At 39.0% G+C, this 18,678-nt stretch overlaps 1 protein-coding gene across 1 annotated transcript; it reads right to left on the reverse strand.

The window, feature by feature from the left end:
* Positions 1–3,319: 3,319 nt before the first annotated feature.
* Positions 3,320–6,430, reverse strand: LOC108710593 (tetraspanin-7). Its single transcript, XM_018251711.2, has 2 exons — positions 5,835–6,430; positions 3,320–4,479 (listed from the first exon to the last, which is right to left on the reverse strand). Exons 1-2 carry the CDS (start codon positions 6,140–6,142, stop codon positions 4,035–4,037), a joined length of 753 nt encoding a protein of 250 aa, XP_018107200.1. The 5' UTR covers positions 6,143–6,430; the 3' UTR covers positions 3,320–4,034.
* Positions 6,431–18,678: the final 12,248 nt, after the last annotated feature.

The following is an 18,678-nucleotide window of genomic DNA, read 5'->3' on the forward strand; positions in this document are numbered from 1 at the left end:
ATTCTGATGTCTGGCCTGTTAGCTAACAATTGCACAGGTTGAAATTTAGTGGTTTATTTTTAAGTAAGAAAATGTTTAAAGTTTAAGTCTTAAAGGGACAGAAGGCTTTGTGACAGAAACCATCAGATTTTTTTGCCACATTTGAACATGTGGTTGGATACCCCTTACTAAAGCATGTAACAAGATTACAGATATATATGCAAACATGTTCACTATAGTCAATAGTTTTATAGTGCCTGTGATATCTAAAAGTGTTAATCAGCATTGATCTACAAGCAAAGTTGTAACCTACATAAGGGGCATAATCTTCCTTTAGAAAAAGATTCTTAGTTACTAGGACAATATGTTTCAGGATAGAAAGGAAGAAAGACAGATTTGTCCATCAGAACTTTTTCTATGAGGACAGTCAAGTTTTACATTTCCTACTAAAAATGAAGGTACTAATGAGTGATTCCACAAAGCATATTCTGGGCATTCATTAATGCAGCAGGGGTTTACATGTCTGCCTCATGGTAATCTAGGTCTTTTCTGTCCAAAATTTGAACTCAACTTGTCCAGGCCCCCCCTAACACAAATCTAGGATACACATTTATGAAAACAGCCATAACAGTCACTCTATTATACTTACAGACATTAGACTGTAATTAAGCATTCATGCTTGAATTTCACTTTAACTAACCCTTGTGGTGAAAGCCCCCTGGCCCCACGGGTGAAGAACCACCACATTAAAAGGATACTGTCATGGGGAAAAAAAAATTCAGAATGCTGCTACAGCAGAATTCTGCACTGAAATCTATTTCTCAAAAGAGCAAACTGATTTTTTTTACATTTAATTTTAAAATCTGACATGGGGCTAGACATATTGTCAGTTTCCCAGCTGCTCCCAGTCCTGGTACTTGTGCTCCTATAAACAATCAGTCACTCTTTACTGCTGTACTGCAAGTTGGAGTGATATCACCACCCTCCCTTCCCCCCCCAGCAGCCAAACAAAAGAGCAATGGGAAGGTAACCAGATAGCCGCTCCCTAACACAAGATTAAGAGCTGCCTGGTAGATCTAAGAACAGCACTCAATAGTAAAATCCAGGTCCCACTGAAACAAATTCTGTTACATTAAGTAGGAGAAACAACAGCCTGCCAGAAAGCAGTTCCATCCTAAAGTGCTGGCTCTTTCTGAAAGCACATGACCAGGCAAAATGACCTGAGGTGGCTGCCTACACACCAATATTACAACTTAAAAAAATACACTTGCTGGTTCAGGAATAAAATTTTATATTGTATAATGAATTATTTGCAGTGTAAACAGTGTAATTTAGAAATAAAAATGACATCATAAAAATCATGACAAAATCCCTTTAAGGATGGATGGGAATGGATGTTCATTTCTAAGCAGAAATTACCATTCACAGTTCCAGAAATACCATTTGATTTGTTTATGTATTTTTTTTTCATATGGCGTGAGTTTCACATGTGTTATTAATGTCCAGTTTATTTGATGTAAGTCAGTTACAGCTACTGAAGCAACTTGCTAGGGGTACCCTGGACTTACCACCAGGAACATACTGACTCATAATTTATCAGAGTAGGCTGAAGGGGAGCATACGCATTCACCACAACCTGCAAATGAGCACAAATGGGTGCAAAAACCTTTTATTATCTATTATGTATATACCGCTGACACATTTACATAGCACTTTACAGAAAATATACATCATTCACACCAGTCATTATGAGGTATATATTTGTGTGAAACAAATCTAGAAATTACTATTTGTACAGGTCTAGAGATATGTATAATAATGCCGTAAAAATATTATTTTGTGGATAAATAGGAACAAGGGATTTTTTTGTTTTGATTTAATACATAATGGGGCAAATTCACTAAGCCGCGAAGCGCCGAACGCTAGCGTTAATTCGCTAGCGTTTGGCATTTTCGCTACTGCGCAAATTCACTAACGAACGCTGGCGTAGTTTCGCTAGTGTTACTTCGCAACCTTACGCCAGGCGAAGTTTCGCTAGCGACGAAACTACGCAAATTAACTAACTTGCGCAGTGTACTGAACGCTACCTTTTACGCTAGACTTCCTTCGCCACCTCAGACCTGGCGAAGCGCAATAGAGTAGATAGGGATTGTTTAAAAAAAAGTCAATTTTTTTTCTAAGTCCCAAAAAAAGCTGGCGTGTTTTCTACATGATGGCTGATAGGCTGAAAAAGATCGAAAATTTTTTGGGGCTCCCCTTCCTCCCCCCTACATTTCCTGACTCATGGCAACTTACCTAGACAGTGGGCACATGTGTAGGGCAAAATAAAATTTTTATTTGCTGATTTGAAGGTTTTCTAGGCATTTGTAGTGCAGATACGTGTTCCTCCATCTAAATTTGAATTTCGCGCCGTATGCAAATTAGCCTTCGCTAGCGTAACTTCGCTTTATATAGCGAATCAACGCTAGCGCAACTCCGCAACCTTACGCTACCCCTGTGCGCAACTTCGGATTTTAGTGAATTTGTGGAAGCCCTGGCGAAACTACGCCTGGCCAAGTGCGGCGAAGTGCGGCGAAGTTGCGCCTGGCGCAACTTCGCATCTTAGTGAATTTGCCCCAATGGGTTTCAATTGGAAGGGATGAACTTGATGGTCTCTTTGCAACCTGATTTAACTATGTAACTATAATGGGAACTTGGTGTTTTTGTGCACTTTTCCGAAACATACAGTACATATTTCAGAAACATACCAGTTTTTCCCCATTACATCAAACATTTGTAAATAGCCCCGTTAATACTTTCCCTGTTTATATGTATCTTCTCCATGTTCACCATTGTTGTATGTTTGAGTTTGCCATAAAAGATGCATGTCTCAAAGTGTTTTCACTTTTTTTGCTTTTTAATTTCCTTCCCTAAATTATTGTTCTGCTTTGGTTCTTAACTGGTTTGCGTTTATATGACTTCTATCTGTCCAACATTTCAATTTTAGCAGATACAGCTGTAACAGTACACTGTATCTGGAGAACTTGTCTCCAAAAAAATGTTATATTTTGAATAATGCAGGCTTTCTCAAGTTGTAGGAACTTCAGTTTAATGGATATGAGCTAGTCAGTAGATCATCAATTGTTTAGTAATGCCACAAAATACAAGAAAGATAACTACCGTGATAAAAAGCAGTATTTTCAAACTGCATGTGTTTCTTTTATTAGCAGTGCAAAACACTACATGTTTCGGTACAACTCTTTTTCAAGTGTAAACACTTGAAAAAGGGTTGTAACCAAAACATTTAGTGTTTTGCACTGCTAATAAAAGAAACACATGCAGTTTGAAAATACTGCTTTGAAGCTGTTTATTCCAACTTTATTAAAGTATCTTATACCTTTTGGGAGTGTGACTCAGGCTCCTAGGAATTCACAGCGATACACTTTTTGAACTTATACGCTGGGACCAGCAATTTGTCTTACTTCAAGAAAGATAACTGATCCTACAGCTGCTGAGGGGTAATATATCAAGGCCCTGTTTTATATATTTGTGTGTGCTGCATATTTCCCCAAATTCTGGAGATGGTGACCATAAAAATATTCTGCTTCTGGGGCTCAGTTACGCCTGTAACTATTGACTACTATGAATTCTTCAGTTACATTCCTTAGCTACCCCTCAAAAAGTACAAAAATGCATGATCACTTTTCTCTTTCAAACTGATTTGCACCAGGCCCCTTCAATTTACTGTACACTAAGTAACAATTAAGATTATAATAACAGACACAACGAAAACAATGTGATCCTCATTCTCAATGAACATGCTCTAAAAGTAGATTATCCTTACCTTGACAAAAGTTATTACTCTGAAAGAGTGTTCTCGTGTATGACTTCTCATTATTGAACAAACCTATTTATACATAAAGTTCACATACATTTTGAAAGTTTGTCCACCTATGAGGAAATACAGTTCATTCTTGCAGTACCTCAACACCTAGTTAAGTATATTAAAAAATATGTAAAAAAAGTTTATGGTTTACATTTAGCAGTAAACTACCATCATTTAGGTCACTGTAGGCTCACGTTGGAACTGTTTCTGGTTCTCTGCTAGGGATCTTGGCAGCCAACAGACATGTTAAGATAATACCAACCACCTGAATAAGTGCCAGGCCCAAAGCAGAAGTAGCAATGTAGAACATATTTTCACTTACAAAGTCACACACCTTCTTAAAGCATCCATCCATGTTGATACCTGGGGCACCTGGAAGCACAGGGTTGTTCCGACACCCTCTGCGCACCTGGCAGCAGCTGCTGGGAACTGAATTATTGCTGTGTTCTCCAAAAAATTTATGTTGTTCCAGCTGCTCCAAGGACCAGGATGACTCAAACCAATCACGGTAACTGTGTACCCCACAGCAGCGCAGAGCCCTCTGGATATCATCTAGAACATCTGCCTTCTCCTCATCTTCTGCATATGATTGAACAGCGTTTTGCAGGCCACTCTGGAATCCCTCTGCAATGTCCCTATTACAAAGCATAAAGATACCAATCAGTTCTGTGCTGTCACACAGTGAACCAGTCAAATCTATATTTGTATTTGTTGCTGTGTTACTATAACTCGATCAAGCTTTACACTTGCTGGTATATAAGCCCCTTTTTTCCCACCCTCTAGAATATGGGAACATAAGGAATAGATCAAAGGCACTGCCATAAGATACCAGTAAGGAAACCACTCACTCTCTTTAGTTGTTTTAATCATTTATCAGCACTTAAAAAATGCAATTGCCTTATTGTTCAACAACAGATTAAATCAGAAATTATTTGAAAAATATTAATTATTATTATTTATTACTTATTCTTATTCTTTCCTTTTTCCTATCCAGTAAGTAAAAATGTTTCTCTCCTGTAAAAATCCTTATTGTATTGCAGGCCAAATTGCTTGGTAAAGGGGTCAGTTTACACCAGCACACCAAGCTAGAGAAAGGTGCTGCATGCACAGTACCACTCTCTCTTTTCTGCATAGTGTCAAATCTTATCCTAAATGGGTGGATATCAGCAACCATAATGTTCGAGAGGCATCCACCTCTTTTCAAGCAAATACTATTTGGTAAGTCCATGGAAATAAAGCCCTATTGCAAGGAGCAATCATAACTTGATAAACATCAGGTACCATGTTATACTATGGGCTAGTACATGTGGCAGAATATCACGGTTCATACAAATATATGAACATAATCATTAATCATTAAGAAAAACATAAAAAGCAAAAAGGAATGAAAGAAAACATATAAATATATGAAAAGCATATACATTATAATTCCAATTCAATCCCCCTTAGTTGTAAAGTACATCCATGAGCTCCAATGACATGGAGTGCATTAAGTCACTGGAATATATATATATATATTTCCAGGTATTTATAGTGTAGTGTAGGGGTGAACCTTTAAAAACATGCGTGTGTGCTATAAAATATGCACATAAACAAAAAAGGTACCATGGGATCAGGCTGATGATACAGGGGTGTACAGTATATGCAGAAATCTGGTGCTTCTCCATTTGGTAAGAATACATCTATGGATAAAAGCCCTGTGCGCCAAACCACTCAGGGATTTTTAAAAGACAGTCAAAATTATTGGCAAAATAATGTAATAACAATAATAATAATGTAAAAGCCGCAAGATACATTTTTCATCATACATTTAAACATAAATAATTATTACCAACTGTAAAAGAATTTCAAATTACAGAAATGCCTATAAACAGAAATGCCTATAAATGTTTAAGTAATTTAGTTTATTGTGCACTGCAAGTCAAAGGAGAGGAATGGTCTATGTAGAGGAAAGGTGATTATTGTAGGAAATCAAAGGAGAACTGCTTACCTGCGGTAAAAGAGTGCAGAGAGCCCAGCAGCCAGCCCAGCCAAGAGCACAGCCAACTGAAAGAGCCCATAAGTGCGCAGCAGGCAGCGTCTCTCTACTGCGGCACTGAAACAGCCAAGGAAACCCCAGAGTAGCACAGCAGCCCCACTTCCAAGCAGAATTACTGGGGTATTTGGGTAATCATTAGTAGACAGCATCAGGTACTCTTCCAATGAGATCTTTGTCCATATGCCCAATGTCAGCATGGCCAACCCAGCAATCCAAAACACAAAGCTAAAAGCCATGAGCGATATCTTAAGGAAAGCCATTCTAATGTTCTTGCTCCCTTTGGCAGGCTTTCAGTGAGGCTTAGAGTTGATCAAAGGTACTTTTGAGTGCAGAGTAATCGGTGGTCCATTTTGCTAGGATGCAGACTGACTCCCGTCATCATCCTCTGTTAGATAACCGTATATACAGGCATGCACACACTAATGGGGTAGCTTGACAAAGGACAGCGTTCTGGCACTTCAGGTTCCTTGCTGGTCTAAACCTTTATCCCTTGCTACAGATCACAGCTCTGCTTGTATCTGCTCTGCTAATCAGCACTGCAGGGTTTTTCCTCCCCACTCAGCTCATCTGATTTATTGGAAGGCTATAGATCTCCTTTAGCTTGGTAATAAATGTCAGAGTGGGAAATGATCAGCCCTAATGCCACCAGGACCTTATCTGAACAATGCAGCCAACAAGGCGGCAAGTCAGTTCTCTATTTCTAAAACAATAAGAATCATAGCAGAATACACCTTTCCAAACTTTGAACTGAAATACACTTTTTGCAGTTTGTTCTGGACTCTACTACAAGCATGAGAGGATTTTACTTCTTGAAATCAAATTATATTAAAACAAGGTAAATGCATCAGCTAATTTATCCTATTAACTCCCTGGGAGCCAAAACTTATACAGAATACCAATATGGTATCTCTCTTGTCAGTAAATATGAAACACTGAGCAGCATTGATGTTATATGAGATGATAAAAAAGCAGAAATCACCTACATGGATTCCTAGCTGTTTTGTTCATTTTAACTTACATGTTTTATATCTATCTATATATATATATATATATATATATATATATATATATATATATATAACGCGATTGCTGTGAGTGCTTTCATGGACTGCTATATATATATATATTTTTTTGTTTTTTTACAAAGTTATATGCACAATAAAAAATATATTAAATAAATGGTTGATCATTATGGATAAAGTGACTATATTTTTTTATCTGGATTTAGTTCAATATTTGGCAAGCCCAAAAATGATGGATACAACCATTAGAACAAAGTGTGAACAAATGTACCTCAACCAACTGTATAATTGCTTTAAAAATCTCAGCTAATGAGCTGTCCTTGATGTCATCTCCTCTGTGAAGGAAGGAGGGAACCTCAGCTAATCTCTAATTCCCCCCGCTGATGTCAATAGCAGTCACTGCAGGGGAAATTACAAATTACTTTTTGTATGTCATAGCCTCAGCACCTTAACCTGAGGAGCTGCTCATGCATGCTCCAGATCCTTTACTAATTAATAACAGGCCATGAGGTGGAAGCTGCTTCATAAATGTGCAGCTCTTATCAAAATCAATACTGGTTAGCCTTGCAACAGTAACAAAACCTCTGGAACAACTAGCACTTGCAAACAACACCCATTAAGCCTTGTATGTTCATGAGTATGATGCATTTTTCTTCTTTTTGCTTTATTTCTTTCATATGACAAGGATAAATAACCATATATGGTTTAAACTCTGTTTTTTATTTTTAAAGGACTGCATCAATAACAACAATCCATGGTAGACCAAGGGGATGTTTAAGTATAATTTACTCATAAATTTCTTTATGCAAGGATGTGTGGAATTGTTCCTACTGATGGACATTCTATTCCCTATATGTAATAAAAGGCACTAAGTTTGCCCAGGAGCAGTAACCCATAGCAACCAATATGATTCTTGCTTTAAAACAGTTAACCAGTAAATGCTACCTTCTGATTGGTTGCTGTGAGTTACTTCTCTAGGGAAAAGGATGAAAGAGATTGTTCTTCCGCTCTGCCTTTGATCAGTTTCAGCGTAGATGCATCAATTCTCGTTAGGGTTACCGCTATACCAATAGTTAATCTTTCAACAGTGGATGAGGAGAGCACTCAGAGAGCAAGACTGCTATGATCAAGTTTTTAATTGAAGACTACATAATTACACAACATGTTTCGGGCCTTGAGTGCCCTTTCTCACATTTAACACCACACAGAATGTGAGAGCTTTTTAAACACACCCCTCCCATCGCGACAACACAGTCCAAAGTGGGTAATCAACATCCTCAGATGTGTCCAGGGTCTTAGCATTAAGCAAGAATCCATTCCATGAGACATTTGTTCAAAGTGAAAAAAGTCTTTGCATCTAACAAAAAAGTCCATTCCTTAAGGAAAAAGCATTTTAAAATTAAACCATCATTGCATTAAAATTGTAAAGAATGTAAAATATTTATCAACAGTTTTTTTCATATCAACTTCTTATATAATACAATAGTTGCTACAAGTGATACAATTTGAAGGAAGCAACAGTGTGTCCATAAATGTGATACATTTGTTTTGTTTCTGCATGTGACAAAATAGGAAAATTGTTGTCATACTTATCGTAATTTTCTTTTCCTGGCCACTATTAATGTCAACATAAAACACTGGGTAATTCCCGCCCCACCCCGGCGAAACCAGAGAACTCCTCCTCCATCAAAACTTTAAATGTAACCCCCTCTCCTGGAACCAGTAGTCTAATAATATAGCCTAAAGAAGTGAGAGTATGTTAACATTAATAGTGGCCAGGTAAAGAAAATTATTGTATGACAACAATTTTCCTATTTCCTGGTCACTATATGTCAACATAAAACACTGGGATGTACCCAGCAATACGAAAAATAAGAAGGGAGGGACAATAATGCTTAAGGTTCTTTAATTAGAAGAAAAGGGTAGAAGCACTTTGGAAGCAAAAACTTCCCCCCCTAAAGGTTTCACAATCTTCCTATAATGGTTGAAGAAAGTCCAAGCAGACTTCCAAGCTGCTGTTTTACATATTTTCTTTGTTGGAATGTGTGCTGTCGCCGACCAGGAAGAAGCCACTGCCACTCCCCTAAAGAGCTAGTTTGCCTTGTAATTGGTAAGCATTAGATATGAGGATAACCAACCATTTTGCAATCATAGATGTAGAAGCAGATCCACCCTTTCTTGATCCTGCAGGAATCACGAACATTCTTTCTGTTTTCCTGAAAACCTTTGTGACTTTCAAATATTGAGAAACTGTTCAACTTTTTCCAAGAGAGGATCCTCTAGCGCAGCCTGGGAACTGGAAAGCGCCGGTAGTATAATTTCTTGGTCCAAATGAAAAGATGAACCCACTTTAGGCAAAAAGAAAGCATCTGGCCTCAAAATAAGTTTATCTGGAAACAACATCATCTTTAATAGACAAAGCTTGAAGAAGACTCACTCTAGCTGCCGTAGAAATGGCCACCAAGAAAACTGATTTTAAGGTTAAAACCAAGTACAGGTTTCTTCCAAAGTCTCAAACGGGAAAGAAGTCAAAGCTGAAAGAACCAGAGGCAGATCCCATGACAGAAGAAAATCCTTTTTGCAGGTCGTAATCTAATGACTGCTGAAAAGAATCTCCTGATCACAGGATCCTCTGCCCACCTAATGCCAGATATTGCTGATAACGCAGACACTTGAACTTTCAAAGTTCTGTAATGTAAACCTTTATCCAGACCGTTTTGAAGGAAACTCAGAATTTGAGATAAAGAGATCTCTGAATTCTTCAACCCTTGTTGAGCTCGCCATGTTGCAAACGTTTCCCAAACTCTGTAATAGATCTTGGATGTAGATGACTTTCTTGCTTTCAAAAGAGTTTGGATTACAGAATCCGTAAGACCCAAAGAACTTAGACCTGCCTGCTCAGTCTCCAAGCCATCAAAGAAAGGGCTGCAGGATCCGGATGATACAACGGACCTTGAAGAAGATCCTGCCTTGGAGGTAACAGCCATGGTATCCTCACTCCGCATCTTCATTAAAAGAGGATACCAAGGACTCCTTGGCCAATTCGGTGCAATCAAATTTGCTTCCACTTTCTCCTTGTATATCTTCAGAAGTGCTGCGAATATCAGAGGCACAGGAGGGAAAAGATACACCCACCTCTCTACTATCTGATGAAAGATTAGGGGGTTGAGCTGCCACTCGTGTTTGCTCACCCAGTTTCTGCTCAGAAAATCTGCTTGTCGATTTAACACCCCTGGAAGGTGAACTGCTGATAGGGCTTCAATTCACTTCTGCCCAATTCAAAATTGGAGCCACCTCCCGCAACAACTGAGAGCCTCACGTGCCTCCCTGTTTCCTGATGTATGCAACCGCTGTCGAGTTGTCTATGTTGATTTTTACTGCTTTCCCTTTCAAGACTGGAGCAAAATGCATCAGAGCTCTATAACTTGCTTTTGTCTCCAGAATATTCTATGGAATTTCGGTAGTCTGAAACTCCCATGTTCCCTGAACAAACTGAAAATTATGAAGGGCTCCCCATCTTTTTAAAGAAGCATCGGCGTAGATGATCTCCCAATCCCACTGATGAAGCCCTTCAACAGATTGGCATAGACAACCCACCACTAGATCTTTCTTTAGAGAAAATGGAAGATGAATCCTCTGAGACCAATCCTTATGAAATCTGTTCCACTCTCTCAAGAACACCTGCTGGGGAGGTCTCATATGCCATTGAGCCCATCTTGTCACTGGAATCGTGGAAGCCATCAGACCCAAGATTGACATAAAGTCCTGGGCTGAAATCATTGTTTCTCCCATCATGGCTGAGACCCTCTGTTTTATCTTCTGAGCTTTGTCTTGTGGTAAAAAAACTGAACCCTCTTGAGTATTGAAGAGAGCACCTAGATACCTCATATTCTGTGTTGGAAGAAGCGTACTCCTTTCTAAATTTATCAGCCAGCCGCGAGAGAAAAGAAAACTGAGAACTCTGTCCCTTTGAACTAATAGAAGATCTGGAGTTTTGGCTGAAATTATGATGTTGTCCAGGTCAGGCCTGGACTGGGAGTCAAAATAGGCACTGTCATTCCAAGTACACAGAGGCCCAAACAGCCTCCTACCAGCCCAAACAGACCCCTACCAGCCCACTATATGGTAACTTTCTATGGAGCCATACAGCAGCCCCTCTGGCATTTGCCAGAACCCACAGATTGCCAGTCTGGGCCTGGTCTGGGTAATTCCAGACTTGTATCCCCTCTTTCCTGAGCTCTGCAATTAGGGGAACTAATATCTTCGTAAATGTTCTGGGTGCTGTCGAAAGAACAAAGGGTAGGCACTGGAACTGAAAATGCAGAACTCACTGCAAAACGAAGAAAAGGGAAATGACATGCTGCCACTGGGATGTGAAGATAAGTGTCCTTCAAATCGATCAACACAATCCATTCTCCCTTCTGAATAACTTATAGTGTGAATGGATTCCATCTTGAACCTTTTCACTTCGATAAATGCGTCGATCTTTTTTAAATCCAAAACTGGTCTCCATCCTCCCGTGGCTTTCTTTACTAGGAAAAGATGGAATAAAAACCCTTTCCTCTTTCCTTTCATGGGACAGAAAAATTACTCTTTCGTTTTGCAATTGCTCTAGATACTTCCACAAAATCTTCCTTTTTTCTGACACCCTTGGAATTGGAGACTTCACAAAATGTGCTTGAGTTGGAACTGAAAGAAACTCTATTTGGTATCCTGATCGGATTATTGACAGAACCCATTGATTGGTGACCGAACGCTCCCATTGATCTAGGAATGCTCCAAGTCTGGCTCCCACCTTGGAGTTTCCCAAACCTTGATAGTCATGCAGACTTCTTTTGAGGAGTGGAAGTTGACTTGCCTCTTCCTCTGGAGACAGAAAATCCTGCATTAGGCCAAGAATTGAATTTTGAGTTGTCTCTTGAGTTGTATCTGGACGTAGGTCCATAAGATCTTCCTCTACCTGTTCCACGAATATAAGATTGATTTTTTGGCTTCTTTTTCTCTTGGGGTAGAAATGAACTTTTTCCACCCGAGGACTTCCCCAGACACTTTGATCCAAAGTGTCTGCCTCCCTCGAAAGTTAAAGTACAAAGATTCAGCTTAGAAGGAGTATCCGCTGTCCAGACACAAAGCCACAAAGCTCTTCTATAAGTTACAGAAAGAGCCATAGTACCAGCTGTAAAACGAGCCAAGTCAACAGACGCCTCAAGAATAAACCTTGCTGCTTGCTTCAGTTCAGCTAGACCCAAGGAAATATCCTGTTTGTCTGCTCCTTCTTTCACAGCATTATCCAAACTATAAATCCATAAGGATAAGACTTTTGCCACCGAAATAAGGGAAACTGCCGGATGGCAAGCTGATCCTGCTACTTGATAAAGTTTCCTTAATTCTTCTTCAACTTTCCTATCCATAGCGTATTTAAGGACAGAGGAATCATCAATAGGAAGAGTGGTTCTATTAGTCAAATGAATTACTGCTGGATCGAATGCTGCAGAAGAATCCCAGAATTTAGAATCTTCATCAGAAAATGAGTAAAGCTTGGAGAATCTAGATGAGAGTGAGCCAAAAGAAACTCTCTTAGATAATCTTTGCCACTCTGACTTAATTAAATCTGAGACTTCAGAGAATAAGGGAAAAAACCTCCTTTGTCTTGGCAGAAGAAGGCAAAACCTTCAATCTATTTATCGATCCAGAGGGTGGCTCTACTCCAAGAATAAGCTTTACAGCCTTAATAAGAGGATTGACCAAGGCCAAGTCAAAACTTGAAGAAGATTCACCTTCTTCCTCCTCCTCTTCTTCTGTGAGCGAGGCATCTGAAAATTATTGTATGAAAGATCCTCCTCTGAGGAAAATACCTCCTCTCTTGAAATGGTATTAGAAGAACCTGAAGCTCTGGAAATACCCTGTGCAACTGCTTCCGAAATATAAGCCAAACGAGATGGAGACATGATATCCTTAGCCTTGGTTGAACTTGTCCCAGGGCCACTGTCATCTGCCAGTTGGCAAAGGCAATCAGCAAAAATTTTTTTATTTGGCAATGGAGAATTGAAACATCCTCTGCACTTCATCTTCCCCTTGGGTTTGTCAGTCTTTTCCTTTTGCAAACTGCAAAGAAAAAATAAAAATGGAAGCCACACAATATAAATTTACCTAGCTCCTGGAGCAGTTTTTGTTAGGGCAGTGGGATCAATTCTGGTGCACTGAACTGCTGAATATAAGAATAACAATAAAAACCATTAGAGCCCAGGAACCAGACAATAAAAATTGATAAGCTTAACCCAACTTAGCATAAAAACCAACCAACCTGCAGCTTTAATAAGAAAAACCTCCAATACAGACAGTTACTTGCTGAAGTGGCAAGCCGAGCACTAAAATTCATGGCCTTTTAAACTGATGCGCATCTTGGGGACCAAAAACCTCATTTGTGCATGCGCAAACACGTCAAGTGCAAACACGCCATGCCTAAACATGCCATGTGCAAACACGCCATGCGTAAACACGACATGGGTAAACACGCCATGCGCAAACATGCATAGCGATGACATCAGCGCCATCTTGGAGGAGGCACGCACAACAAAAAAACATGAATCCCACTGTGCCATTAGAGGAAGCATTAACATAGCACCACCCTTTGACCCAGTATGGAATCTTAAAAGAAAACGCACCTTCACCTTAGAAGAGGAAAGCTGATCTCAGCCTCTGCCAGTCCTTTTTCAAAAGAGTGCTCTGACTGACCCTGAACTGCTCCCAAAAAAGAAAAAATGGAAGGAACCCTGCTTCATCAGGCAGCCATAGGTTCAAATCTGCTAGGTAAGGAGGAAAAATCTCTCTGGCCACCTTAAATTTATAAAATCTAAAAATTATAAATAGCCAAAACTGTCAAATTCGACTAGGGAATTATTAAAATTCAATTCCAGTTTTTAAAAAAATTCTAATTAGATTTTCAAGATTTATTATACTCTGGCCCTTTAAGAATTAGAATTCAACTATTCGCCACCTAACACCTACCAAATTGCTGTTTAAGTCAATGGGAGACGTCCTAGGATCACTTTAAAGTTATTTGCAGCCTTCCTGAAATTCGAGTTTCTTTCTGAGAAAACAAATCGAATTTTTTAAAAATTCATTTGAGTTTTTGGTCGATTCTATTCATCCGAGTTAGATTTTTTAATAAATTTCAATTGGTCGAATTTGAGTTCATGGGAGTTTTTAAAAACTCCCATGAATTAGAAATTTGACCTTTGATAAATGTGCCTCTTAATATTAATTCTTTACAAGATTTGAGCAATATCATTTTGTTGTATACAAATAGATATTTAATTCTTTCTAGGTTTAGTCTTGGAATTCTACTTGTCTGTTTAGTAGCAAGCCCAGTGGTTTGTGTATCCTTCCTGTCCCATATATGTATGACACTTGGCTAGAACACATTAGGAACACGTAGTGATATGAATGTCTTATCTCAGTAGTTCTGTGCAGACCCTTAAATGAAAACTATACCCCTAACAATGTAGATCACTATAAAAATATATTGCATAAAACAGCTCATACGTAAAATCCTAAAACCCCATTTGGACATTCAGATGCTATGCTTTTATTGGGTACCAGAGCTACTTTCCTTTCCACCCTATCCTAATTCTAGCCCTGCACGTTCCATTCACTATGCTTTTTATGCTGCTTTAAAGCTGGGTGGGTTCATTTTATGTTTTACATTTAAACAGACATTCCCGATTTACAACCTACATATTGATCAGCTGTCATAGAAGAAATAGGCACGACTGATTAATTTTTCTGTTTTTCACTGAAGAAGCTACAATTTTGGGGGAAGGTGTATTTAATGTGCTTCAGTCTATAAAACCTGTAATTACTTATTTTTACTTTTAAATAAGTATTGTATTGATTAATAATGCGTGTGTAAATACTTAAAATATATATAAGCTTTCTTGCTGAATAAAATAATTGTAAAGCCCTGTCTACATTGCAGCGTATTTGATTGCTCAATTAAAGAACACATTTTTCTACTACTGGTGTTTGTGTATAGCTGGTCATACATGGCTCAACATTAGCCGCTGACTTTGCGGCATACAGTGTCGGACTGGAAAAAAAAACAGGTAGGTCCTGACCCTCATGGTCCCCTGCCGGGCCAGACCCCCTCTCCTGACGCGTTTCGTGTTCTCACAACACTTAATCATAGCCTATGATTAAGTGTTGTGAGAACACGAAACGCTAAGGCTGTTATCCACACCTTTACTTCAATAAAGACCAATTTTTACTACAACTGGCTGGAGCATTGCTCTTTGAGTGCCTACCCTACAAACAATACGATGATTACATTTGTTGTAGACTACAGTTACTGTACAAAATACTGGAATATGAATAGGAGAGGGCCCGACTAGAAAGATGAGTAATAAAATGTTCGGTAACTCATAATATCCTTATGATTTACAAGAGGGAGTACACATTGCAGTGGGCAACCAATGGGATGAAAAAAAAAAGCACAAGACGGGATTTGAGAAAGAATCTTTTACTCGATATAAGGCTGCCTCTAGAACTGCTGTCCCAAAGTAATTTTTTAGCACATCATATTTATAATGTTTTGCGAAGTTATGCGTGGAATACCATACTGTTGCCTTGGAGATCTCCTCTTATGAAGCCTGGGTGTGAAATGCCCAGGATACAGCAAGAGCCCTAGTGGAATATGCCATAATTTAAAATGGTACAGGACTTTACTGATGTGAATAAGCTAACTGGATACATCCTATGATCCAATTAGCCACCTTGCTCTTAGATGGGTTGAGCTCCAATTTTTAGGTCATTAAATATAACCAGCAGAGATTTCGGTTTCCTGACAGACTAAACATTGAGTACATTTTTAAACAGTTGGCCAAAGTGAGACATTTTTTCCATCTTGCCGTTTTTAAAGAAAGTGGTTAGAATGATGTCAAGTGAGGTGTGGAATGCAGACACGACTTTGGGTAAGAATTTGTCAGCAGTTCTTTAAATTATTTTAGCTTGTTTAAAGGAGAACTATAACAATAATTTAAGCGTCATCATACTGAAATAAGAACGTTTCAAAATATAATCAACTAAAAATTCTGTACAGTTACTGAAATAATCAAGTTACTCTTTACTACCCCCTCTTAGCATGCCTCTCTTCGTGCAGAAGTCAGATGTTCATTGTCGGTTAGGTCTAATACATCTTTGAAGGGGGCTTCCTTTTCTAGAAAATGTATTAGAGCTCACTCAAATAACTGATTCCAGCACAAACAAAAATAGCAATTGAACAAAATAACTGACTTTGCCACTCCTGCATCCAGAGAGACAGAGCTTCTTGTGATTTTGAAAGAGTGAACTAGGCAAAAGGAACACCCCTCCAAAGGCCGTAATAGACCTGTCAATCAAAATCAGACCCACAACTCCGGCGTAAAAAGAGAATGAAGAGAGACAGATGCTGTGAGCTTAGTGAAGAGTAACTTCATTGCTTATATTTAGAAAATGTCTTATTTCAATATTGTGAAGCTTATATTAAATTTTTGCAATAGAGGTGAAAGATGGCTGTCATATGCCCTTGCATTACTTAAGCTGGCCATAGATGAAAATATCCAATCGTTCGAATCCTCGAACAAGCAGACTTTCCCATCTCCCGACCTGCCACTAACCATTCCGATCAAATAAAGTAGTTAAAGAACAGATCCGCAGATGTTCTGCCCCTGACAGCAATCGTACGAAAGTTATGTCTGACAAAGCTGGTGACAGTCTCCCACTGAAAATCATATGATCGGCAATCCATGTAGAGAAATTATCGGCAGCCGACAGAAATCTTTTAACCTGTCCGATCAACAAAACAACCAGGCCCGGATTTGTGGAAAGGCCACCTAGGCCCGGGCTTAGGGCAGCAGGATTTTAGGGTGTGGCATGCTGCCCAACCACACCCACATTGGTTCAAAAACACTGTGTATGCGCTGGAGATACAATCATTTTTTAATGTCCCATACGCCAATCCCCATTTCTCCGTTCCAGATGATGAAAATTTGCATGAATAAAGGGGAGGGGACAGGGGCAATGAACGGCAGTGGGCCTAGCGGTGCCCACTATGAAAATCCGGCCTTGCAAACGACCGATCTCCGCGGGACGAAAAATGTCAGGACTCTCCACACAAGGTGCGAAAATTGTACGAATGCTCGATTCGTACGATCGGATCTTTGCGTCTATGGCCAGCTTTAGACTGAAAGACTGATCTGAATCTCTATAGCTTGCTAAGAGCTGAAGTTATTTTCTACACTCATGGCTGCCAATAGTGTAGAAATAGAATTCGCCTGTGAATTTTAAGGACTACAAGTGATGAAAGGAGTCTTGGGAAAAATGTATGCCAGGTGAAGTATCAACTTGATTAAGAAAGTATCCACTATTGGCAGTTCCTTCCAATTAGATCTCCTGGAACTCTCTTCTTGGGACCAAGAACCCTAATTGGTGGTTTCCTGTGAAAGCAAGATGATCTGATCTGTATTTTGACTACTCGGACTGGACCAGTAGAGCTCTGGAGTGAATCCATGCCATTTGAATCTATGGTAGAAGTAATTTTGCCTAGAACTTGTTGACAAATTCTTGTTGAGGTAATGGAGTATTTGAGCAACTATAAAACACTGGATGGAATGACTTGTTTCCTTTCATCTGGAAGACTCAGCTAAAAGCTACTGTTTATAGTTACGCATATATTCCAGGTTTATATTTTAAAAATAGCGAGAGATCTTTCCACAATTTCGATCTCTATCACTTAAACATCAAATAGGATTGTTTTTACAGGCTGGCTGGTAAAAATGATGCTTGATGCCAATGTTATTAATAGAGCAGAAAGTAAAAAATATAGGCAGCCTGCAGTTTTTTAAAAGTTAAGGCAAGTTATTCTTTGACAAGCACTTTGAACGGGGCCAGTTTCAGCCATTGTCTTCTTAAAAAAAAGGGATTCTGTCATGCTTTTTTTTATTTGTAAATTACACTGTAAATAATTCACTCTACCATATAAAATGTCATTCCTGAACCAGCAATTATGTTTTTTAGTGGTAGGCTGTTGTTTCTCCTACTCAATGTAACTGAATGTGTCTCAGTAGGACCTGGATTTTACCATTGAGTGTTATTCATTTATCTACCAGGCTGCTGTTATCTTGGGTTAGGGAGGGCTATCTGGTTACCTTCTCATTGTTCTGTTGTTAGGCTGCTGGGGGTAATATCACCCCAACTTGCAGTAAAGAGTGACTGACGTTTATCAGAGCACAAGTCAAGAAATTGACAATATGTCTAGCCCCATGTCAGATTTATAATGACATTTTTTGAGAAATGGATTTCAGTGCAGCATTCTGCTGGAGCGGCACTATTAACTGATGTTTTGAAAAAAAAAAGTTCCCATGACAGTATCCCTTTAAATTTTAAAAAAACATAAAAAGGGTCTTGTCCTTCATTTTCATGAGAATATAAAAACCCCAAAAGCCCTTGTTTTTGTCCCTAAATTGTAAAACATGTGGCCCTAGGTTGCACAAAAGAATGGGACCCTCAATTCACTTCTCTGATCAGAGGTTAAATATTGGGAGCAGGGGCTCTGGGTAATAAAATGTTTTTCTCTTATTATCATGATACAAACAGGAGCTGTGGCCAGAAAAAAAAAGAAATGTTTTCTGAGAAAAGGGAAAAAAGTCTCCAGTGGGGTTTATTGCTCTTACAGGACTTCTAGCAAGCAAAGAAAACAATTATTGAATGAATTATAAATATTGGGAGCAGAGGCAGCG

This window comes from Xenopus laevis, chromosome 3L (assembly GCF_017654675.1).
Source record: "Xenopus laevis strain J_2021 chromosome 3L, Xenopus_laevis_v10.1, whole genome shotgun sequence".
In the NCBI taxonomy this organism is placed as follows: Eukaryota; Metazoa; Chordata; class Amphibia; order Anura; family Pipidae; genus Xenopus; species Xenopus laevis.